Here is a 26209-nt window from a genome sequence, read left to right as displayed (position 1 = left end):
AAATCAAATGTAATTCCTTTCTAATCCGCATATCCTCTAAGTCAAGACGAGCCTTCACGGTATCTTTCATTCTTCCTTCGATATTGAGAATGGTATAAAATATATTATCAAATATATTCTTTTCAATATGCATGACATCAAGATTATGTCGAAGAAGAAGTATTTTTCAATATGGAAGATCAAACAACTTATTTTTTTTCTCCAATTTTTGATACTTGTTCGCACCCCTACTTGGCTGGCCAGACCCTTACCAAATATGACATCCTGTGGGTTGGATAACTGATTTAAAATATTATCCATAGACCAGAATCTTGGCTACGCACGTCGTTCATGCTTGCCATTGAACTTAAAACTTCTCCTCCATCTATGATCATCTGGCAAGAAACGTCGATGGCCGGTAAAACAAATCTTTCCACGAATACGGTCCGATGTAATATCATCGTTACAAGTTGGGCATGCTTTATACCCTTTTGTACACCATCCAGAAATATCGCCATATGCAGGAAAATCGTTAACTGTCCAAAGCAGTGCTGCATGCATACGAAAGATGCCTCCTGCAATATGATCATATGTTTCGCATCCTTCTTCCCACAAATATTGTAACTCTTCGATCAACGGCTCTAAAAATATATCTATGTCTCTTCCAGGGGCATGGGGACCCGGGATCAACAAGGCCAATAGATTAAAAGGTGATTTCATGCACTTCCATGGTGGTAAATTATAAGGAAATACCATAACAGACCATATACTATAAGTAGTACTAAGATTACCATATGGATTAAATCTGTCTGTTGCCAACCCTAGCCTGACATTTCGTGAATCAGCTGCAAACCATGGATGTTCACGATCAAAATATTTCCACGCATCTCCATCTGATGGATGTCTCATGACATCATCGTCCATATTATTTTTCTCCTTATGCCATCGCATGTCACAAGCAGTATGCCTCGACATGAACAATCGACGCAATCATGGTGTAATCAAAAAGTACCGCAAAATCTTGCATGGTATTTTTTTTTCTTCTTATCCTTACCACGACTTTCTTTCCATCTGTTTGAATGACAAATCGGACATGCTTGTAGATCTTTTTTATCCTTCCGAAACAGAACACAATCATTCGGACATGCATGTATCTTTTCACAGCGTAGGCCCAAGTCATCGACTCCCAAATCGAGTCCTTTCAATAATTTTTTGGCTTCATAATGACTTGACGGGAAGTAACTCTCACTCTGGCTGTAAGTCCTTCAAAAATTTAAGCAACCAATTAAACGAGTTGTTTGACCACTTACCAAGTGTCTTCATGTGTAATAACTTTATTACGGTGGACAATAGAGAGTACTTCTTACAACCAGGATAAACATCACTTTGTGCATCTCTTAATAGACGCTCGAATCTATCATTTATAGATATATTATTGTCCTCTTCAGCTTCTTATCTCGGAATGGAATGCTGATGTTCTGCTCTCGCTTCTACATTTACTTCAAATAATTCTGGATGAAGATCCTCTAAAATTTCTCTATCTTCTTCACCAAGTGTTTTCTTTCACGACTGCATGATCCACCGACTGATGACGGATTTATGGGACTCCTGGACAACATGCTCGAGCTAGTCAGCAAATCTTCACCATGACAAGTCCATCTCTTGTAAGTCACATCTATACCGTGTTCGTATAAATGATTCTGAATGTCCGATAAGGTACACCAAAATAAATTCCTACATCGACAACATAGACAACAAGCTTTTCCATCTTCTCTCGTATGATTGGACGTCACATTCATAAAAGTCGTCACACCCGTAATATACTCAGGACAGAACTTATCACGCAATGACATCCAACCACGATCCATACCTACATATTTATGATGCAAACTATACAATCAATTTTATGTAATAATAGTTGACTAACGCCTTATATCTCCTACCTATAGGGTGATGGTCCTATTCCATTCAGGAACGTAAGAATTTAATATTGCAATACATGTCTTCTATACCAAAAAAATTTCGACAGCATTTCGACGCAGTTCTCCAGATACACAAGCATTAAAATTATGCTATGTATCCAGAGAACATGATCGAAAATACTGACAAAACTCTACGATATAGAAGCACATGTGTTGCAATATTAAATTCATTCACGTGCCCAAACTGTCCACGAGGACAATTCGAGAATAGTGTGTAAAGCACCAATATTTTTTTTCATAAAAAAAAATATTGGTTTATGCACGCTATCCTCGAACGAAAATTCTAAGGCTTATAAATTTGTTATGCTACAATTAATATATTATTATTAAAAAAATTTATTTTTAAAATATTTTTAAATCATGATTAAAATTAATTATATCAAATAAATAATTATATCTAACATTATATCTAATTACTAAAATAATAAATAATTACTTCTAATGGCTAAAATTTATTAAGAAAAAAAATTAAAAAATATATAAATTAAAAAAATGATTCTCACCTTCAACTCTTCCGTGAACAGTGATGGTGACAGTGACGGCAACCGACGATGGCGGTGGCGGCCCGACGGTGGTGCGGCGGCGGCGGTGGCGGCCCTATGAAACTAGACAAGCCAGGTAAGGGATCGACCTTCAACTCTTTCTCAGGTAAGAGACTGAGAAAGAAAATGAGGGAGGGAGACAGGGGATGGAGGGGTCGACCAGCAGCGACTGCCTTGCAGACGCTACGGCGGCGGGGGACGGGAGGCCGAAGCTGTAGGCGACGGCGGGGGACAGGAGAGGGTAGGAGGCGCTCGAGGAGCTTGAGCTTGGGGAGGAGATTGGAGAGGACATTGGTGGCGAGGACAGTAGGGCGGCGGCAGACGAAGACGTGGAGCTGGCGGGGGGAGAGGCCGGCGTGGCGGCGGAGGAAGGCAAGGACGGCGTCAGGCTTGTCGGGGGTGGTGATGTGGAGGAGGGATTTGGAGGCAACGTGGGCCTTATCCTTGGAGTAGCCCAGACGATCCATCAGGTACTCCGCCATGAAGGGTAGAGGAGAAGAGGAGGAGGTAGTCGTTTCGACGGCGGCCGGCGAGGAAGAATAGGAGGAAAGTATGGAAGGAGGAGGAAAGGGAGGGAGGAGAGGTGGCCAAAGATTGACTGCAAAATCTTCGACCATTTTCTTCAATGGGGAACAGCCAGCGCTGCAGCTTGAGGCGGAAGAGGGGCAGAAGAGGAGGAAGAAGATGAAGGAGAGGGCTCTAAGGTTAGGGTTTCTAGGGATTGGAGGGAACCGGAGGGAAGGAGGTAGAGAAGAGGGAGGATTCGGTGCACGGAGGAGAGGGTGGCGAGGCAGGAGGGAGATGGCCAGCGCGCTGGGAGGTGGGCTCGATCAGAGACGGGGGGCGGGCTCGAGCGACGACGGTGGCGGGGAGGGAGGGCTCGACGGCGGTGGGGAGGGAGAGAGAGAGAGGATGGTGGCGGGGAGGGAGAGAACTTTTCGGGAAGGACGACCGGCGACCGGGGAGGGAGGACTATCGCCGGAGATCGGGGAGGGAGAAAATTTGGACGACCGCGATGGAGATCGGGGAGGGAGAAATCAACAGGTTTATTTTCAATTAGGGCAAAATATCAAAGGGTTTTTTTTTAATTAAAAAATATGTAGCGACGAAATACATTCGTTGCTAAAAATAAATATTCTGTCGCAAAAAAATATATTTTTTACAACAAAAATTTTTTCGTCGCAAATGATTAATTTTTTGCAATGAAAATTTAATTTCGTCGCAAATATAAAAAATGGTCGTAAAATCAAGTTTTTCGCAACGAAATAAATATTTCGTCGCATAAAATCAAATTTTTTGCGACGTAATTATTTTCGTCGCAAAAAAAAAAAATAGCAACGAAAAATATTTCCGTCGCCAAAAAAAATATTTTTTTGCGATGAACAAAATTTCGTCGCTAAAGATCAATTCTAGCAACGAAATTTAAATTTTCGTTGCAAAATATTCAAATTTTTTCAACAAAATAAAATTTAGCGACGCAATAGTTTCGTCGCTAAATATAAAAAAAATTGATCGCAAAAGCCTTTCTTTTTCGCAACGAAATATCAATTTTGTCGTAAAAAATATAATTTTTTTGCGACAAAATTTTTTTTGTCGCAAAAAAATATTTTTTTACTATGAAAAAAATATTTCATCGCAAAAAAAATTATTTGTTGCAACGAAAAAAAAGGTTCGTCGCTAAAAATCAACTTCTAGCAACAAAAATAAAAATTTCGTTGTAAAAGATATAACTTTTTGCAACGCAATTTTTTTCGTCGCAAATACCTGATTTTTGGGGACGAAATTTAAATTTCGTTGTAAAAACTTAATTATTTACGATGAAATAAATTTCGTCGCTAAAATTTCGTCGTAAAAAATTAAATTTCTTGTGGTGTATCTTACAATATGTTAAGAAATTATTTAGCTATAAGCATAACATTCCTTGAAATTGTAATGATTTATGTTATTTGATTCAACATGTATCTCTTTTCAATTGGGATTTGAATAAGTGTAAATCTACTGTCATCTGTTCGTCCATCTAAAGTGCCCTGTAGTTGGTGACAATAGTTGTCTCACTGCAATAAAAATAGACATCCCTAATGCTTATTAGCATCATAAAGTGCCATCTCAAAGCTATACAAAGCGTCATAGAAGCGTCGTCTTTGCCAACACTGAAAAGAAAAATAACAATGCTTTTGGGTGTGTAACGACTTCTCTCCATAAAATTAATCAATCACCTTAATTTGTGACAGCATGTTTGTGTCTCTCACTTTCTATTTTTATTTTTAACTCTACATAATTATATCTTTCTTGAGGGTAATATCTTTCACAACTGCACAATGGCGATCGCTTTGTATGATGGGTGCATGCATGGCATGCGAAATTGTATTTCATGCTTTCATTTTTAGCATGGTGATAAAAAAGAAATTAAAATTAACATTAATTTTTTAATTATAATAAAGATATTTTCCTAAATGCATTATCAGTTACTCTAATAGTTATAATTCCCAGAAAAGGCTTTTGTACTCATTCAAAGTTCTACTCTCAATTACGGTTGCTTTTTGCAAAGAGTATCACCTTCTAAATTTTAAAATATAGCATTTTGCCAATTTTCATATTTTTCTTTTGATATTTATGTTTAGGCTAAACAGTCCATTTGAAAAGGTTCCCGTGATGGTTGGCTCTTTACTCATGCCACCTCGCATGCCAAAGGGCTACTTAAAAATCCAAGATTGTGATAATTCAACCATAATATATTGAAAATGATCAAAATAGTCTTCACAAAATGTTACAATAAAGAAATATATTATTTCTCACTCAAGAATATTTACGTACATCAAACCAAAGTCAATCACTTTTTGCTTTCCCTTAGAGGAGAGAGATAAAAAGAAGAAAAAAAAGGACTAAGGTATGCAACCTATGATGTTGAAGAAAATAATAACTCATGTCTATTGTTATAAGGAGAGGCAGCATTTATTCTTGTCTTCCTTTTCTGAAGGAACCGTTGCAAAGATCGTTTCATTGATAGCCCCTGGTTAAGAAGCTGCGGCATGGCCTCAGAAGAAGATGCTGGAGGTTGAGGTGGATTCGACTTCTTGTTGTGCTTTTGTTGAAATTGCTGTTGCTGTTGGTTGTGATGGTTCTTGTTCATCTTATCATTCATCTCTTTTTGGGCCATACATATGATGGCTTTTGCCTGTTCCCAATTGAAGACAAAAGAATAATTAATATACATTTTGTTTGAAAAATAAAAAGAAATAAATAAAGAGATAATTAGTTCGTCTTCAATGCCACTCTTTCTACGCTGCTACAATGGATTGAGAACACGCAGGGGAGAATAAGAATGAGCTAGGCTGGCTCCATATCTTTGACTTGTATGATTGGTCAAAAAAAAAAAAAAATGCCAAGTTTTGTGTTGAATCAAAGAACCGAAAGCGAGGAAAGAGGGTGGCTAGAAGAGAAACACGTTATGGAAAACGACTGCGGGCGCACCACTTGGACCAAGTCCATTCACACAACCACCACCACCTCCTCACCTCCGACAGACCTACTGTTTGTTCTCACAGGATCATTTTTTTATTCTTATGTCTTAAAAACGAAATTTTTTTTCTTATGTATTCTAGATTATAGAATAAGGTGGAATTGCCTGGCATTCACTAAATGAATCAAGAAAAGAAGAATTGATAGATAAAATTATGTGACTAATATATGCTAATGGTAATTTGAAGGATCATGGTAAAAGCACAGCAAAAGGAATGGCTGAAAAGAGAGATCAAGAAAGATGGCCAACCTGAAACTCTGTGACATCGCAAACACAAATCTGACCATTGTAAAAGATGGTAATCTTCTGCTGCTGCTGCTTTTGTTCTGAGTTCGCGGACCATCCATCAATCCTTCATAATTCCAAAATATCCATTAGAAATTAATAGAATTATGGAAACAGAAAGCAAGAAAATATTGAAGTATAAGTTGGATAGATGGTTTTCTTCGCATTTCGAATGCAATACCTGCTGGATTCAGCAGCAGAACAATCTTGGCTGCTGCTGCTGCCAAGGCTGAGACGCAGCTCCGGATCACAACCACTCCCAGCCATTTTCACAACTTTCTTCTTCTCCCACGACTCGAATCTTTCTTCAAATTTCTTTCTTTCTACGATTCAGTTCTTGACATTAGAAGCAGATCGACAGCGAACGAGATCGAGGTTGATAGATTTCTTCTATTGGAGAAAGCTTGATGTTTGATGGGCAGAGGTGGAGGGGTGGAGAAAGGGGGAGCAAGGGACCCTGGATTTATATGAATGGGAGGGATGGGTGGGAGAAAGGTAGTGGTGGGGGCGCGCAACACGTGGAACACGCGTTTTGCATGCGGTGAAATTCTTCAAGTCGGCATGAGACGCAATTAGCCGGGGGTGGGCGGCTTGTGGACGTCTTAATTTCTTCGATCTTTTCCTCCTTCAGCTTGGATCCCATTTGTAGCCCCCACCACGTTTTCTTTTCCCTCTCATTTTGTTCTTTTTTTTCTTTTTTTCTCCGCTTGTTTCTCGTGTGGAAAAATAATGGATTTAATCGTGGTTGCCAACTAGCCCACATATATATATATATATATATATATATATATATATATATATGTTTGTTTATTTATTTATTTTTACGAGTTAGTTAGGCTGGTTATGATTGAAGAGCAATCTTTTTGTTTTAATAGGATCGGTCCAATGATATTCCCAGGGAAATTAATAGTGGAGATCACTATCAAATGTGCCTGATTTAAATAGGATCGAGTTCTATGACTCATGATTTGGATCTCAATCACAAGCTTGAATTAAACAATGTTCAATTTGCGTTAATAATTTTATCGACAGTTGTATTGATTATAACAGCACTGAAAACTCATATCTATGTGAATGGGATTGTTGAGACTAAATAACTAATGGCTACTATAATTATAATGGTTATTATTTATCTTTATGATAGAACATGATGATTAATAAAAGAAAATTAACATTTTATCTGTGAAAATCATTGTTAATCAAGTAAAAAATTATATATAGTATCAGCAAACTATTATTTTATTTAATTAGGTGAACAAAAACAATATTAAATAATGATCATTATTCTCTTTATTTAGGGTTAATTATAGCAAAGTAACAATCAAATATGATTGTAGTTTAAATTCCTTTTATTGCCTATATAATGCAATGGCCCCCTTTCTTTTTTTTTTTGGTAAATGAGTACTTTTTATTAATGTATCTGAACAGTCAAAGGTACAGACCATGTTTTAGCAAAACAGGCTTGCAGGCCATAAACAGAACCAGGCGCAATGGCTCCCTTTCAAATGGACATTATATTGATATGACGGTCTTATTTTAGGCCATGAATATAGTGGAGTCGGATTAATTTCAAACCCATAAATATATTCTTCATCATCAATGAAAATCTTTTTTCATTAAATATGAGATAGATTACAAGCATAAGTCTGCACAAAATCTTTTGTCGAACTATTAAGTTGATCTTTAGGCTTAGCTATTAACTTAATTTGAACCTATTAGAATTGTTGGGTGGATGTCTGGTCAGGACACCACCTCCCAAGATCCTTTCAGTACCACGCGATGCAGCAGGAAGAAAGAAGAAACAAAACAAAAAGAAAACAATCAAAATACGTGGATCAGCCACAAAAGGGCTCGCCTCTACGGGACATGCAAACTTCACTATGAAAAGAAAATTTTACAAGAGGAGACCTCACCCTCAACCCTTGTACATCCAATTCTCTCTCACCTGAAGTTCCCCTCACAAAAGCTCTCTCTCTCTTGGAGACCCCCCTGAACCCCTGAAGAGCCTGACGACCGCTATCCAGGAGCCTCCTGCTCCTTCTCTCTCAGCGCCCTCGCCTCTCTCTCTCTCTTCAATCGGGTTCGTACGGCTCTGTACAACGAGAAACCCGAACCACTCCTCTCTGTTTCACGCACAGCCCTATTTAAAGGGTTAAACACGGTTTAAAACTTGATTAGAGAGGGATTAGGAGTCCTAAACAAAGTCAAAAAACCCCCTGAACCGTCGGATCAAGACCGAGAGCCACCTGGGCCATCAGATCGCGCTCCAGTCCATGGAATAGTGCCGTGGACCGTGAGAAACGCGTGGGAAACGCCCACGCGGTCCACAGGCCCCGCCGTGGACTGCTCGGTCCACGGTGGATCGGGGCAAGGGGGCTAGCAGGCCGCTGGCCTGGGCCGGCCCGCGCGCGCGGGCCTGGGCCGCGCCTGGGCCGAGCGCCCGGCGGGGCCGCGCGCCCGCCTGGGCCGCGCGCCCGGCTGGGCCGTGCGCCCGCCTGGGCCGCGCGCCCCGCTGGGCCGCGCGCCCGCCTGGGCCGCGGGCCTGGGTCGTGCATCCCGCGCGGGCCTGGGTCGCGCATCCCGCGCCGCTGCCGCCCGCCGCCGGTCGCCGGCGGTCCTCCGCCGCCTCGATTCTCGTGCCGACTTCAAAAGCTCGTATCTCCTCCATCCGAGCTCCGATTCAGGTGATCTTGATCTCGTTGGGCTCCTTTTTTTGCCGCGAACCTCGCTGTGGACTCAATATAGGCTGAATCTCGAGATATCAAATCCTAACAATCTCCACCTCGACTCGATATTCAGCCTCCTCCAAACTCCGAGAGCTTCTTGATCTCCTCGCCCCCATGCCCTAGGGCAATCGCCTGCTGATCATGGATGGGCAAACATGGGAGTCGAGCCAGGCTGCTCGATCCCATCTCCGTCGTATGCTGTGCTCCTCCTGACCTGAGACATGCTCGGGGCATCATCCTGCGGCAATAGGAATTTTACCTTGCGACGTCGCCTCTCGTCCTCCCGAGTCTCTTGTCTCGTGCCCGATCCGCCTCCTGGAGCTCTACCTCGCTCTGGGCTCCGCCTGGCTCCCGAAGCTCCACCTCGCACTGGGCTCCCTGCCAGGTAATAATATCCTCTGCTCCCCTTCTTCTCCTCCAGCACAATCCTATCACCGTGTAGCACCCTCAGGATTCCTCCATCAGCTACCATCCTGTAGCCTCTCGAATCCAGTCTGCTAAGTGAGATAAAATTTTGCCTGAAATCGGATATGTATCGAACCTCCCCCAATCTCCTCACTGCACCGTCATGTGTCCTCCAGCTGACCGTCCCAATGCCTCTGATCGCACAGCTCGATCCATCTGACAGATATACAGTGCTCTCACTGTTCTCCAGGGAGTCAAACTGCTCCTCTCTGCAACACACATGATAGGGGCATGCAGAATCTAATATCCACTGCTGGGAAGAAGTAGATACCTCATCAGATATCTCCAGGACATCTCCATCTGAATCGCTGCCGGCCGTCGCTACAGCAGCCACCGTCCGATTTTTCAGTTGAGGGCAATCTCTGGCTAGATGCCCCAACTCTTCACACCGGTAACACCTGATTTTGCTCAAGTCCCTCCTGGACTTAGACCGCCCTCGTTGCGATCTCCTGTCGCTCCGTCTACCGCCTCTTGCACCTCCAGAAGCCACCAAAGCTGAGCTATCGCCACCTGAGCTCGAAGCTGGGTTCTCCCTCCTGAGAACCTCGTTCTGGAGTATCACCGCGGTGACCTCGTCCATCTTGATAGTGCTCTTCCCCACTAGAAGAGCAGTCACCAAGGACTCGTACGAAAGGGGAAGCGACACCAGCAAAACCAGCGCCCTGGTCTTCTCCTCAACGTTCTCGCCAACGCTGAGAAGGTCGGTGAGGATCTTCTGGAAGTGGCTCAGATGCTCCTGCACGCTCTGTCCCTCAGTCATCCGCAGTTGGTAAAACTGCCTCCAGAGGAAAAGAGTGTTGGTGAGAGACTTCGCCACGTACAACTCCTCGAACTTCGACCACAGCACCGTCGGAGAAGTCTCGCTCAGCACATGGATCACCACCTCATCCGTCAGGTACATACGGATGGTACTCACTGCCTGCATCTGTAGCCGTTTCCAATTCCGCACCTCCATGGTGGTCGGCTTCTCATCGCACAAGAGAGCATCGATCAACCCCTGTTGGATGAGCACGTCCTTCACCCTTGCCTGCCACAAGGAGAAATTGCTCTTACCATCGAACTTATTGATCTCCATCTTGATTGTTCCTGTTTTCTCCATCTTCAGTCTTGCTCACCACCACTGCAATCTGCGTCCTTATACCGCCTTGCTCTGATACCACTTGTTGGGTGGATGTCTGGCCAGGACACCACCTCCCAAGATTCTTTCAGTACCACGCGATGCAGCAGGAAGAAAGAAGAAACAAAACAAAAAGAAAACAATCAAAATACGTGGATCAGCCACAAAAGGGCTTGCCTCCACGGGGCATGCAAACTTCACTATGAAAAGAAAATTTTACAAGAGGAGACCTCACCCTCAACCCTTGTACACCCAATTCTCTCTCACCTGAAGTTCCCCTCACAAAAGCTCTCTCTCTCTTGGAGATCCCTCTGAACCCCTGAAGAGCCTGGCGACCATTGTCCAGGAGCCTCCTGCTCCTTCTCTCTCAGCGCCCTCGCCTCTCTCTCTCTTCAATCGGGTTCGTACGGCTCTGTACGGCGAGAAACCCGAACCACTCCTCTCTGTTTCACGCACAGCCCTATTTAAAGGGTTAAACATGGTTTAAAACTTGATTAGAGAGGGATTTGGAGTCCTAAACAAAGTCAAAAAACCCCCTGAACCGTCGGATCAAGACCGGGAGCCACCTGGGCCGTCAGATCGCGCTCCGGTGCACGGAATAGTGTCGTGGACCGCGAGAAACGCGTGGGAAACGCCCACGCTGTCCACAGGCCCCGCCGTGGACCGCCCGGTCCACGGTGGACCGGGGCAAGGGGGGCCAGCAGGCCGCTGGCCTGGGCCGGCCCGCGCGCGCGGGCCTGGGCCGCGCCTGCGTGCGGGCCTGCGCGCGCCTGGGCCGTGCGCCCGGCTGGGCCGCGCACCCGCCTGGGCCGCGGGCCTGGGTCGCGCGTCCCGCACGGGCCTGGGTCGCGCGTCCCGCGCGCCACCGCCTGCGGCCGCGCCGCTGCCGCCCGCTGCCGGTCACCGGCGGTCCTTCGCCACCTCGATTCTCGTGCCGACTTCAAAAGCTCGTATCTCCTCCATCCGAGCTCCGATTCAGGTGATCTTGGTCTCGTTGGACTCCGTTTTTCGCCGTGAACCTCGCTGTGGGCTCAATATGGGCTGAATCTCAAGGTGTCAAATTCTAACAAAAATTTTATCTTAGAATACTGAATAGGATAAGTTTTGAAGCAGGAAAGAGAGAACCTGTCATCCAAACCAATTCGACTGACTCAAGCTATGAAGAGAATAGACAGGATTTGGTTGCCCATAATTGGATGAGTAGGAAGTCACTTCACCGAAATGACTTCAGCTTATAGAAGGATATGCTACACATCGTAGATCGATTATGCTGCTCCAAGATTCAAAATAAATATCAAATAAAAAAATATTTATAAAAATCATGAAAAAATTATAGAAAAGTAAAAAATTAAGAGAGAAAAATAATTTATTCAAAGAAGAATAAAGATCAAAATATCACAGAGGCATCTTATAAAAGAGTCTCCATACGTACAAATAATCTCTCCTCTCTCTTTTTTTCTATACACTTTTTCCACCATCTTTCACACTATTCTTTATAGTTCTATACAATTCCACACATTAAAGAGATATCAAAGATCCCTTTAAATAGAGAATCACATAAGTGGGAGTTTAACTCCTATCTTGACTCACAAATTAAAGATCCACTAGGACATAAATTTTAATAATCTTTAGAAAGAAATAATTAAATAAAGTAACACTAGGAAGAGAATCCTAAAGTCATTAAAACTAATAACCCACTAAAATAGAATTCTAATTGAATTGAAACTTGACAATGAATCTCAATACTTTCTCTTATTGCAAATCCATACCGACAATGTTGAAGTTGTTAATGTCATGAAGTACCACCATAGCCATTGCTATCATTATCGTTGTAACAATAATATGTAATAATTTGTTGAACTAATAATTGAACGGTAGAATTTCTTTATTAGCTCGTATAATAGTTTCTTCATTAGTTCATCCTCTTTAATTATATGTCGAAAGCGATGATATCCTACAGTACTTTCTCTCGGCACTGACTCTATGGTCATGATGTCGAGATTTCTTTGAGCATTCAGTTTATTCCAATGAATATCAAGTTGTCAGTTGCAACAACTATAAGCATCAGTTATTATTTGCATATAAATAAAACCAAAAATAAAATTTTGGTTATATCCACATCCCCCATTAGTGTTGCTTTAAATATCTATATATAGTTGGCTTCTTCTAAACCTAAAATTAACTCCTCATATATAGTCTTTTAATAGCTCAAATTTTGGAGTAGCTTCAAAATCAACTAGTACCAAAGTATAACAAGAATCATCTTTACCAAGTATATATTCTTGTTTCTTGATCTCCAAAGCTATTTGAAGATCAATCAGCTTTTTATTTTCATAGCTGATCAAATCTCCACAAAAAACATCCGGATCTTGAATAACTTCAATATAGGACTCTTCTACATAATTTGATTTCTTAATACATATTTCCATAATCAGATCAACTATAGCATCGTCTGACTCTTCTTGAGCAATTTCAAAACTAATAGATTTTTCATTCATGATCCCTTCTATTGCAGAGTCTACTGGATCAAGCTTCTCTTGCTCAAAATATTCTTTTAGATTTGATTGATCCTCCAACTTAATTATGAATCTTACTATAAGTCTTTAGAACTTGATCTAGCTAGTCTCCAACTGATTAAGCTCTTCCTACTTCAAATCTTTATTTGTAAACCAATTTGTTCCTCTTTGAAATGTTTCAGAAAGTTTAGAACCAAAATCTACTCTTTAGATAATTTTGATTTAGGATATCTCACATTATATGAATGGTGCGGACACCAGAGCCATCAAAAATCGGCAACATAATTTAAGTTCGATTTGGATCGAAGAAGCCTCATTAAATTGATTCTACTTCAGTTATTTATTTTCAGTCAATAAATTTTAATGCATTTGGCTTTGGGTCCATAGGGCCATACTTGGATTTGTCCACGTCACCTTTGGAGCCACCACTCTCCACATGCCAAGAGAAGAATATGCATGCCAGCATATGCCGTGCTCATGCCAAGTTGTGTCAAGCATCAAGCATCCACATGAAATTCCATTTCTTCCTTAGAATTTCTTAAGAGTTCTTGGCTACTTACTTATTTTGTTGAAGGCTGATTTCTTTCCTATGGTAGATTATAATGCTTTACTTTTTTGTGGAGGGTTGATTTCTTCCTTGTAAAAATAAGAGATTCCTAAACAAATAGGACCCTTAGAGTTCGATATAAATCCTTGTATCTTTCATGAAAGAAAATAATGAATGATTTTACAAACTCCACAAATACTTGTGTCAATCGCTCCGAGAGGGAGAGGGTGTGAGACCCAAAATCGCCCCACAAGGGGAGGGTGTGAGGCCCACTTTCTATCCTATTCCTTCTACTTAAGATTCAGTGTTTCTGCGACTATGATCGACTCCACCAACTACCCACGCAAGCCTATTCCGTCAAGAGAAGATCTGTCTCCTCCAGAATTTTCATCTGCCGTGCTGAGAGAATGAGTGATTTCTTATTCTACAGATCATATGCTGTCAAGGACCTTCGTTCCTTAACAGTTGATCTTTGATTATTATTTTTTTTTTTTTTTTATCCGATGTTGGTAAAGACCTAGTTCTTTATCGATGGATCTGTTTGGTTAAAAGATTAAGAGCCCTAATCAGAGTAGTTTCTTAACTACCACGATCCGGATTCTTATCATCTTCTTGGATTTTCTCACGGGTTTAATGTTTTATTTTCTCTCGTTCCATTCTTATTTCTTTTTTTTGCATCTACTCGTGAGCATGTTTAATTTCTACTATCTGTTTATGAAATTTTCTATTACTAATTGTTTACTGATCTCTCGAATGGCATTCGTCTGTATCATTTAGATTGATCTCGCTTTAGTCTCGTATCAATCAATCACGCCTCCTGAGCAGAGTATAGGCAACTATACTGTCTGTCCTGAGAATAATGAGCCCCTGGCCGGACGTGATTTGTTGTTGATGAACAGAAGAGAGCTTGATTATTAGGATTGATTTTCTTTTTAGAATTGTCCCGCATCAATTTGGTATCAGAGCAGGTTGATTAGGGCTTTAGTTTAAATTCAGCAATTTAAATTTTTGCAAGTTAAATTTTCGCACTCTAAATTTCGTACTTTACTTTCAAGCATTTTAATTTTATTGCACATTATTTCTGCATCTTAGAGTTGCATGACCACTAGATCAGGTACCTGGTACCAACATCCTACTTCCCCACCCAACACCAATATGGATCCCAATATAGCAGCCATCATTAATGCTCTGACTGAAAAGTTTGATGATATGAAAAATTTTATGAAAGCCATGGATGAGAGAATAGTGGTATTAGAAGAAGCTAGGCAGAAACAACCTGAACCTGAGTCTCTCCGACTACCTATAGGACAAAGAGGTAGGAATCTAGAACTTGATCGACCTATAGGGGCACGTCCGCACCATAACCAGTTCGATCAAGATGAGCATATTCTTAGGAATGTGAAAGTCGAAGCCCCAAGTTTTGATGGTTGTCTAGATCCGAGAGAGTACCTAGATTGGGAATCAGGTATGGACCACTATTTTGGATGGTATGAAATGTCTGAAGCAAGGAGAGTTAGATTTGCTAGGATGAAATTGATGAGGCAAGCCCGACTTTATTGGGAAAGTGTAGAGCGTCTTCTCAATCAGAGAAGACAAGATCCGATAGAAACCTGGGATGAGATGAAAGAAAAACTCAGAGAGAAGTACCTCCCCACCTCTTACCAACAAAGACTTTTAGATCAATGGCAGAGGCTTACTCAAGGGAATAGATCAGTCACCGAGTATATCATGAGATTTGATGAATACCTCATGAGATGTGGAGTAGCCGAAGATAGAGTTGTTACCTTATCTCGATTTAGAGCTGGATTACGAGAGGATATTCAGCGTGAGCTCTTTCTGCGAGAGGTAACCACGTTGGAACAAGCTTATCAACTTGCCTTAGATTTTGAAAGATTTTCTAGATATTCAACTCTCCGTCGTCCTGAACCCATCCGAGTAACCCCTTCTGGATCGAGACCTAATATTAATCAAACTCCTAGTAACAGACCTCCACTTACAAATCCTATTGGGAGAAAAGAAGATAAAGAAAAAGGAGCTATAGGAGAGTTATCAAAAGGAAGTAGTTCTCGATATCATTGCTTCAAGTGCCATGGTTACGGTCACTTTGCTGCACAATGCCCCAACCGATCATTATTCGTAGAAGAATTAGAAGGAGAAACTCTAGAAAATATTGAGGAGGAAGTTTATGAAGCTGATCCAGATTTAGCCGAGCAATTTGAGAGTACTGAGGACATCCTAGGTTATGCCACACCTGAGTCAGACCTTAGGCTTGGAGTCGTTAGGTATGTCCTAGCCCAAACTAAGGAAAGTGAAGACTGGCGTAGGACCTCTATTTTCCATATCTTCATAAAATTTGGCGATAAAATTTGTAAGGTGATCATTGATAGCGGTAGCTGTATCAACGCCATCTCCACCGACACGGTTAAGCGATTAGGATTAACTCCTGTAGATCATCCTAGTCCATACCGTGTGTCTTGGATTGATTCCTCCTCTATTCCCATCAAATTTAGATGTCGTGTGCCCATCCAGCTTCATTCCTATCAGGATCATGTGTGGTGCGATGTCTTACCCATGGAAGTCGGAAGTATCATATTAGGTCGGCCTTGGCTATTCGACAATGATGTTACGATTTATGGCCGTACCAACTCCTGCAGCTTTACTCATCAGGGTAAGAAGATCACGATTAATCCTTCCCCACCTAAGGCTACTAATAGAAAGATAGGCGATGGACCAAAAGAAAATCTTAAGAAGAAAAGCCTCAATCTGATAGGTGCTAAAGAATTAGAGACGATCATGAGTGAAGGATCACCAGTTTGGATGCTTGTTGCTAGAGAAGTTCGTGAGGATTCTAAGGTGGATTATCCTAAGGAAGTAGCTAGCCTTCTTGCTGAGTTTCATGATGTCTTTCCTGAGGATCTTCCAGATTACTTACCGCCTATGAGAAACATTCAACATGCCATTGATTTAGTTCCTGGATCTACCCTACCCAACTTGCCCCACTATAGGTTGAACCCTAATGAGCATGCTGAGCTACAAAGACAAGTTGGAGAGCTGATAAAAAAAAGATTTGTGAGGGAGAGTTTGAGTCCTTGCGCGGTTCCTGCACTACTGACTCCAAAGAAGGATGGTACATGGAGGATGTGCATAGATAGCCGTGCCATTAATAAGATCACCATTAAGTACCGCTTTCCCATTCCTAGGTTAGATGACATGTTAGATATGATGGCCGGATCCACTATCTTTTCTAAGATCGATCTTAAGAGTGGTTACCATCAAGTAAGGATTAGACCGGGAGATGAGTGGAAAACTGCTTTCAAGACAAAAAATGGTTTATATGAGTGGATGGTGATGCCATTTGGATTATCTAATGCCCCTAGTACCTTCATGAGGTTGATGACCCAAGTACTACGACCATTTATAGGAGTATTTGTAGTCGTATATTTTGATGACATTTTGATCTATAGTCGAACTAGGGAAGACCATTTAGATCACCTCCAAAGAGTGTGTCAAGTTCTTAAAACAGAAAGCTTGTATGCTAATCCTAAGAAGTGCGCTTTTATGACAGACCATATCATCTTTTTAGGTTTTGTTGTTACCCCCAATGGTGTATCTGCTGATCCTGAAAAGATTAGAGCAATAGTTGAGTGGCCGGTGCCCAAGAGTGTGCATGACGTGCGGAGTTTTCATGGATTAGCAACTTTTTATCGTAGGTTCATAAAAGGGTTTAGCACCATAGTCGCTCCCATCACTGACTGCATTAGAAAGGAAAATTTTGAATGGACTAGGGCAGCCAATAGAGCCTTTCTAGACATTAAGGACAAGATGACTCATGCCCCAATCTTACGTCTCCCTGATTTTTCTAAGGTTTTTGAAGTAGCGTGCGATGCGTCAGGAGTTGGGATTGGTGGTGTCCTTAGTCAAGAAGGTCATCCGGTAGCATACTTTAGCGAGAAACTTAACGATTCTAAACTCAAGTATTCTACCTATGATAAGGAGTTTTATGCGGTAATTCAAGCTTTAAGATATTGGAGGCATTATCTGCTACCACAAGAATTTGTTTTGTACTCTGATCATGAGGCCCTTAGATTCCTGAATTCTCAAAAGAAATTGAATCATAGACACGGTAGGTGGGTCGAGTTTTTGCAAGCCTATACTTTTGTTTTGAAACACCGTGCAGGTGTAGAGAATCGTGCTGCTGATGCCCTGAGTCGTCGTCATACTTTGCTGTCCACCATTAGTATAGAAGTTGTTGGTTTTGATAAGATTAAAGAAAATTATGAGGAGTGTCCAGATTTTGGTGACATACTTACCGCTTTACGTAAGGGGCCATCTAGAGAACGTAGTGAATATACCCTTCAGGATGGTTACCTATTTAGAGAAACTAGGCTGTGTATCCCCCGTACATCTTTGAGAGATTTTTTAGTTTGGGAATTACATGTTGGAGGATTAGCTGGACACTTTGGTAGGAATAAAACTACAGAGTTGGTAGAAGTCCAGTTCTTTTGGCCAAGCTTGAAAAGAGATGTTGCCCGAATTGTTGCCCAATGTAGAACATGTGCCGTGGCCAAGCAGAGAAAACAAAACACCGGCTTATATACACCCTTACCTATACCAGACTGTCCTTGGCAAGATGTTAGTATGGATTTTGTTTTGGGATTACCTAGGACAACCAGGAAGCATGATTCCATTCTAGTGGTTGTAGATAGATTTTCAAAAATGGCCCATTTCTTGCCCTGTTGCCAAACGTCTGATGCGTCGAAAGTTGCAAGGATATACTTTGATGAGATTGTTAGACTACATGGATTGCCTAAAACCATTGTTTCTGATAGGGATGTTAGATTTATGAGCTACTTTTGGAAAACCCTATGGCATCTTTTAGGCACAAAACTAAAGTTTTCTTCTGCCTATCATCCGCAAACAGACGGTCAGACCGAAGTGGTTAATAGGAGTCTTGGAAATCTTTTGCGTTGCTTGATTGGGGAACATATGGGTAACTGGGATCTTTTGCTGCCCCGAGCCGAATTTGCATATAATAGCTCTGTTAATAGGTCCATTGGCATGAGTCCTTTTGAAGTAGTTCATGGATATCAACCTAGAAAACCAATAGACCTCATCCCACTACCCATGCATGCTAGGATTTCCGAATCTGCAGAGTCATTTGCACAGCATGTCAAGAGTATACATAAAGAGATCAGTAAAAAAATTAGTATGAGTAATAAAGTTTATAAACAGAATGCAGATTCTCATCGACGTGTTCAAGAGTTTGCAGAGGGAGACTATGTGATGGTTCGATTGAGGCCTGAACGGTTTCCTCCCGGAACCGTGAAGAAGTTACATGCCCGAGGAGCAGGTCCATTTAAGATCATAAAGAAAATCGGATCAAATGCGTATGTTGTGGACCTACCTTCTGATTTTGGAATTAGCTCTACTTTTAACATTACAGATCTTGTCGCCTATAAAAAACCAACTCGGATACCTAGTGAGCCATTTGAGCCTGAACCAACCTTTGAGAGCGAACCTATCCCTGAGTGTCCACCAGCCAAAATGTCAGCAAAACACGATCAGATTGAGAGAATTTTGGATGAGCAGATCCTTTCCACCCGAAGTCGAGGCTATCAGCGGTATCTGATCAGATGGCGAGGTCGACCGGAGTCTGAAGATACCTGGATCACTCAAGAAGAGCTGCAACGCATTGATCCCGATCTACTTGAGCGTCACCAGAGCGAAATCGACCCACACTCGACAGGGTCGAGTTTTTCCCACCTCGGGAGAATTGGTGCGGACACCAGAGCCATCAAAAATCGGCAACATAATTTAAGTTCGATTTGGATCGAAGAAGCCTCATTAAATTGATTCTACTTCAGTTATTTATTTTCAGTCAATAAATTTTAATGCATTTGGCTTTGGGTCCATAGGGCCATACTTGGATTTGTCCACGTCACCTTTGGAGCCACCACTCTCCACATGCCAAGAGAAGAATATGCATGCCAGCATATGCCGTGCTCATGCCAAGTTGTGTCAAGCATCAAGCACCCACATGAAATTCCATTTCTTCCTTAGAATTCCTTAAGAGTTCTTGGCTACTTACTTATTTTGTTGAAGGCTGATTTCTTTCCTATGGTAGATTATAATGCTTTACTTTTTTGTGGAGGGTTGATTTCTTCCTTGTAAAAATAAGAGATTCCTAAACAAATAGGACCCTTAGAGTCCGATATAAATCCTTGTATCTTTCATGAAAGAAAACAATGAATGATTTTACAAACTCCACAAATACTTGTGTCAATCGCTCCGAGAGGGAGAGGGTGTGAGACCCAAAATCGCCCCACAAGGGGAGGGTGTGAGGCCCACTTTCTATCCTATTCCTTCTACTTAAGATTCAGTGTTTCTGCGACTATGATCGACTCCACCAACTACCCACGCAAGCCTATTCCGTCAAGAGAAGATCTGTCTCCTCCAGAATTTTCATCTGCCGTGCTGAGAGAATGAGTGATTTCTTATTCTACAGATCATATGCTGTCAAGGACCTTCGTTCCTTAACAGTTGATCTTTGATTATTATTATTTTTTTTTTTTTTATCCGATGTTGGTAAAGACCTAGTTCTTTATCGATGGATCTGTTTGGTTAAAAGATTAAGAGCCCTAATCAGAGTAGTTTCTTAACTACCACGATCCGGATTCTTATCATCTTCTTGGATTTTCTCACGGGTTTAATGTTTTATTTTCTCTCGTTCCATTCTTATTTCTTTTTTTTGCATCTACTCGTGAGCATGTTTAATTTCTGCTATCTGTTTATGAAATTTTCTATTACTAATTGTTTACTGATCTCTCGAATGGCATTCGTCTGTATCATTTAGATTGATCTCGCTTTAGTCTCGTATCAATCAATCACGCCTCCTGAGCAGAGTATAGGCAACTATACTGTCTGTCCTGGGAATAATGAGCCCCTGGCCGGACGTGATTTGTTGTTGATGAACAGAAGAGAGCTTGATTATTAGGATTGATTTTCTTTTTAGAATTGTCCCGCATCAATGAATTTGAGTGGACAATCACAAGAATATCATATACTTTTTTTAGCTTCTTTGCATCTGGAATATGGAGACAATTTTTTTTATCTACTAAAATTTGAAGATTCCACATTATCTTTCTGAATTTCAAATTCTACTTTCTTCTCACAATCTCATTTGTTGGCATTGTCTATAACTTATTCAAAATATCCCATAAATCTTGACCTTTTAAATAAGATCTGACAAGAGCTTTCCAATATAGATAATAAGTATTACTCAACTTATGAAGATAAATGGTAGTAGTAAAAGCAGTCTTGTTAATGTTGGTAAGATCAGACGTCGCATAACTAAACCTATTGATAGAGACAGTAATAGCATTGGCCAAGATGATTCACCTTTTGAATCACCAAATAAGAATCCAGAGCTTGCACCACCATCAAATAAATTAGTGAAAGTTTTTCAACCACACCAAGGTATGAACATGATAACCACCAACAATCAAGTCACCACTTCAAAAAAAAACTATGCTCAGAATAAATCTAATTGAAGATGTAAATTGCTCGACCACTCTCCAAACTCATGACTCTAACACCATGTAGAGTCACAAATATACGGGCCACTAATTTTAAGATCTTAGTTTTGATATCATGTAGAATAATATGCTATATACAGTAGATGAACCATGCCAACCCAAAATTTAAAACAAACATAAAATAAAAAATATATATATTTGTAGAAAATTACAAAAAAAATTTATGAAAAAAATAAAATATTAGGATAAAAATAATTTATTCAAAGATGAATAAAGATGAAAACCTCACAAAAGTGCCTCATGAAAGAGTCTCCATACCACAAATAATCTCTCCTCCTTTTTTCTCACATATTTTTCCACCATCTGTCATACTACAATTCCACATAGTTCCACACATTAAAAAGATATCAAAGATCTTTTTAAATAGAGCACTACGTGGATGGGAGTTTGACTTTGATCTTGACTCACAAACCAAAAATCCACTAGGACACAATTCTAGAATTCTTTAGAAAAAAATAGTTAAATAACATAACAATAGGAATAGAATCTTAAAGTTATTAAAATCAATGATCAACTAAAATGAAATCCTATTTGAATTAGGACTTGGCAATAAATCTAGCTTTTCACTTGCAGAAATTACTTTCTATATTTCTAAACTTAGTTCTTATAATGGAAATGCATTTCTTTTTTTTGCTGAAAGAAAGATGAAGTAGGACACTTCTCCCAAATTTTAGTTGAAACGTATTTCAAACCACTTGGGCAACCAAATATTTGAAGTGACTTTCCAGATGCATATCTAATTCAAAAAATGAGTTCATATCTCTACTTACATGCAACCAAATATATCATAAATAAAAGTATACACTATGGCTACATTTGGACATTAAATAGCTAACCGATGGTAGATAACTTGAATCATTTAAACCATCACTTATTAATTAACTTGGAAAAATTATTGTTTGGCTGCTGCTTAACATGCCCTTTTTGCTGTGATGACAAAATACTATTTCACTAAAAAAGGCATGGGTAAATAGTCACAAGCCTTTTCTAGACTACAAAAAATTAAAGAAAAGAGTAAAATAATTTAAAAGAGAGAGAAGGCAAAATAGAGAGCAAAATTAAGAGGGAGAGTCAAGTGGTTAAAGCTATTTCATCTCTAACTCATTAAAATAACTGGCTAATCTGATGTTGACCAATAAACATAATCATCCAAATAGCAATGATGATTGACCTGATATCTTAATAATAGTATTGGAAGTGATATGAATATTATCTATTCGGATCTATTTTCATATCCGAATCAATTCGGATATGAACAGACATTTGAGCATCCGACTAATATCCGAATTCATATTCATATCCATTAAAGAAAAATAGATATAGATATAGAAAGACAACTATCTAATCTGTTGGTGCAGAATTCCACCGAAGCCGAAGTTGCTGGAGTCGAGATGACCGCAGCCGCCATCAGGACCTGCAAGGGAAGTCTAAACCGGAGTTGGGAGTGCTCCTACAAGACCCTCCGATGCTCAAGTCAGTACTCTGCTTCAACAGAAATGGAGTGCTCGAGTGAGAATTTTAGCAGAGTTTTGAGATAGAGTTTTGAGCTTAGAGAAGAACGTATCTGGGGTCCCTTTTTATAGACGGAGAGCGTAACTGATTGACAGCGACGTCTGTAACCGCCTGGTAGTGGGCTGTTCAGAGCCGTCCGGAGTTTGTTATGGAGAGTAGTGGCGTCAGGGGTCGTTCAGGGTCACGTGGAGTTTGTTACAGAGAGTGGAGTGGTGTCCATTGTCGCGATTGTCAGAGAGTGGTTGAGCTCGAAGAGTGGAGTGGTGTCCGTTGTTGTGACTTGCTAGAGAGTGGTGGAACCATGCGGAATCCATTGCAGAGAGTGGAGCAGGGTAGTGGCCACTATCGTGACTTGCTAGAGAGTTCGGATCTATCGGTTGGAGCTCGGCTGGGATATCTGATGGAGCGAAATGGCTCTTTATCCTATCGATCTAGGGGAAGCTCGGATGTTTCTGAGGTTGCTGATGAGTCTACTGCTGTCGGATGCCTTAGGTGTTGATGCTACAGACGGAAGTCATCTGCTGAAGAAGCTCGGATGGAGACTTTCTGTTGGTGAAGTCCGGTAAGGGTCTGGTTGCTAGGGAAGTCCGTCTGGGATTTGCCCGATGTCGAAACTCGTCTGAAGATTATTTACCGAAGAAGTCCAATTTCATGAGGAATCTGGCGGAGGGTCGGCCGGCGGTGGACCTCAGATGGCGTTGGGGAGGTTCAGCAAACACCGGAGGTGATCGGCTGTTGTAGAAATCCAGCTGCTGGAGTCCGTCCGTTGTAGAAGCTCGTCCGATATCCATCCGCTATGAAAGTTCGGACGGAATCTGGTTCTCGTAGAAGGCTGAAAAGAGTTCGCTTATTGTAGAAGCTTGATCGAAGATCGGTTGTCGTGGGAGCTCAGAGTAGCGACCTGGTCGGTGGGTCCTGTCCCATTGTAGAAGCTCGTCTGGGATCCGGCTACGAAAAAGCTTGACTGAAGTCTATCTGTAATAGAAGTTTGGAAGAAATATGTTTACAGTAGAGGCTCGAATAGAATTTACTTACAACAGATATCCAGGGTAGACCGCCCGCTGTAGGAGTTCGGAGTAGGCCGCTCGTAGTAGAAGTTCGGAGTATACCGCTCATAGTAGAAGTTCGGCTCTCTCAGGAGCTCAGGTGGAGTCCGAAAGGCGGTCGACTGCCGTAGCAACTTGGATGAAGTCTGGTTACTGTAGAAATCTTCATTGCTGGAGAAGCTCGGATATTGACGAAGTTCGGAAGAAGTTCGGAGTAGGGTCGTTCGCGGTCAGAAGAAGTCTGGAAGAAATTCGAAGAATAGTTGATCACTGTAGAAGGTCGGCTGATAGTGAGGCCTAGAGAGCCTTCGGAGCGGCCCGATAGATGAATGGCGAAGCTCATTGTTAGAGAAGTCCAGAAACTCAGACGGTCGAGGGGGTTCAGAGAGGCGCCACACCAGATTGGATGCCAGAAAAGCTCTGGAAGGGTCGGTCTTTTACAAACTTCAGTCGGGGGTTATTTTATACCCAAACCAGTCCCCCTACTTTCGAGTTCGGATTTCGAATGAAGGAAGTACAGAGAAATTCTCATGACCAAAGTTGTCCCCCTCGATTTCCGCACTCAGTAGTTGCCAGATATTTTGGCGTTCGGCGTACTGGTGTCGGGATCTTTTCAAATTAAGGCGATCCGAAAAGATTTTTTCAGAATTTTCGCTGGGGCGTGGCTCCAGGTACGGCGCAATAATGATTTTGTCAGCTGTCAGCCATTTTCAATGGCCTGTCATATTAAGTGGGACACACGGCAAGTGTAGATTGGTCAGAGGAGATCCGCGATCATAACTGCTCCAGGTCCTGTTGCCTATTTAAACATGTCCTCCCCCTTCAGGGGTTTCACTTTGCCTGAGAGAGTCCCTCGGTCCCTTCCTCTTCCCCGAGAGCTCCAGCCTCCTTTAGCATCCTTCTCGGCCTTAGGCATCCTCCGGGTCGACTTCCATCATTCTTGCCATCTTTCCGCACTCCTCGGGCCAACCTAGGTTAGTCCCGGAACTCCTTGCCGTTTTTCTGTTCTTTCTTCTTCATATTCCATTCATTTAGCTTCCTCGAGAGCTTGTTTACTGTTTTTTCCAAAAAAAATTTTCAAAATTTTTGTGGCTTCTATTTGATCCAAAATGTCTTCCGATATCTCATCTTCTAGTGGTTCTAGGAGTTCGTTAGCCTCAGCTCCCCAAAGTCCTTGTACCGTAGACGAACCCGTAGTTAGGACCGAATCTCGTCTGGTTTTTGCATCGGACACCATCCCCAGCTCTTTGACTCCGGACGAACTCTCACTGATAAGGATTTAGTACGGAGTTCCTCCGGAGTACGAGTTGGAGCTTCTCGGGCCAACCGACCGGGCTAGCTCCCCCCCTCCCGGCCGCTTCTGTCTGTACCAGGAGGCCTTCCATGCCGGACTTCGGTTTCCACTTCTGTCTTTTATCGTCGCCCTCTTTCATTTTCTGAATATTTCTTTAGTCTCAGTAGCACCGAACTCCTTTAAATTTTTGACAGGATTTCTTTCTCTTTGTAGTTTAGCTGAAGTTCGGTCGATCCTTTCTTTGTTTAGGAACTTCTACACCTTCAAGCGTCATCCCTCAGCAAAGGACTGGTGGTACTTCTCCCCTCAGTTCGGTAGAAAGGGGTTGCTGAAAGGTGCTCCCTCTTCTATCCACAACTAGAAAGAGAGGTTCTTCTATGTCTGATGCCCGACCTTGGAGCTAGGATTACCCCCTTGGGGCTCTCTAAGGGATTCCATCCGCCGGGCTTCTAGCCTGAAAAGGGATGACCTCGAAGCTTCCAAAAAGCTCGAGGCCTATCAAGCCCCCCTCCTCTCCGAACTCCTGAATGAATAACTTTTGTTCAACGTCGGCCTGAGTCCTCTTAACCCTGTCAGTATCATTTTTTTTTTTTGCTTCCCCTTTCTCTTATTCCATCTCTAAGCCGTGTTGATCTTCTTTTATTGTAGACATGGACGCAGGCGTGGCTCGAAGGTTAGCCCAGGGTCTCAAGACCCACAAGAGAAAAGACACCTCGACTTTGGGGTTGGTGAAGAAAGCCAGGACAGAAGGGATAAGCTCGGCCACGCCTGCTCCGATGGCCGTCGCCGTCGAGGTCCCTTCCGACGCCGAACCTGAAGTCCCCCGAGCCCTTTCAAGGAGCCCCCCGACCGAGGATCCCGCTCCAGAGGCTCATCCCGAGGGGGCACCCGGGGCTGAAGGGAGGAGGAGAAAGAAGACCCTGGCCCAGAGGAGCCGCAGTCGCAAGGCTACCGTCGAGGGGGTCGGCAGCTTCGAGGAAGACCTGGAGGAAAATTCCTTCAATAATAGAGATTTAATAAAGAGGCTGGTCGAAAGGTGCATTCTGCCCGAGGTCGTCGAGAGGATCGTCCTTGCTGATCCCG

At 42.0% G+C, this 26209-nt stretch overlaps 1 protein-coding gene across 1 annotated transcript; it reads right to left on the bottom strand.

The window, feature by feature from the left end:
• Window positions 1-5268: 5268 nt before the first annotated feature.
• Window positions 5269-6750, bottom strand: LOC105033988 (protein TIFY 5A). Its single transcript, XM_010908999.3, has 3 exons — window positions 6490-6750; window positions 6273-6375; window positions 5269-5678 (listed from the first exon to the last, which is right to left on the bottom strand). The coding sequence occupies exons 1-3, from the start codon at window positions 6573-6575 to the stop codon at window positions 5400-5402; spliced, it is 468 nt and encodes a 155-aa protein (XP_010907301.1). The 5' UTR covers window positions 6576-6750; the 3' UTR covers window positions 5269-5399.
• Window positions 6751-26209: the final 19459 nt, after the last annotated feature.

Source organism: Elaeis guineensis, chromosome 6, assembly GCF_000442705.2.
Source record: "Elaeis guineensis isolate ETL-2024a chromosome 6, EG11, whole genome shotgun sequence".
NCBI lineage: Eukaryota > Viridiplantae > Streptophyta > Magnoliopsida > Arecales > Arecaceae > Elaeis > Elaeis guineensis.
This window is presented reverse-complemented; position numbering and strand designations above follow the sequence as displayed.

Excerpts from the sequence above, each read along its gene's own strand:
- LOC105033988 (XM_010908999.3), bottom strand. The coding sequence starts at position 6,575 with ATGGCTGGGAGTGGTTGTGATCCGGAGCTGCGTCTCAGCCTTGGCAGC. Across the intron at positions 6,376-6,489 it reads TCTGCTGCTGAATCCAGCAG|GATTGATGGATGGTCCGCGA; the intron begins GTATTGCATTCG and ends GGAATTATGAAG. Across the intron at positions 5,679-6,272 it reads GCGATGTCACAGAGTTTCAG|GCAAAAGCCATCATATGTAT; the intron begins GTTGGCCATCTT and ends AATTGGGAACAG.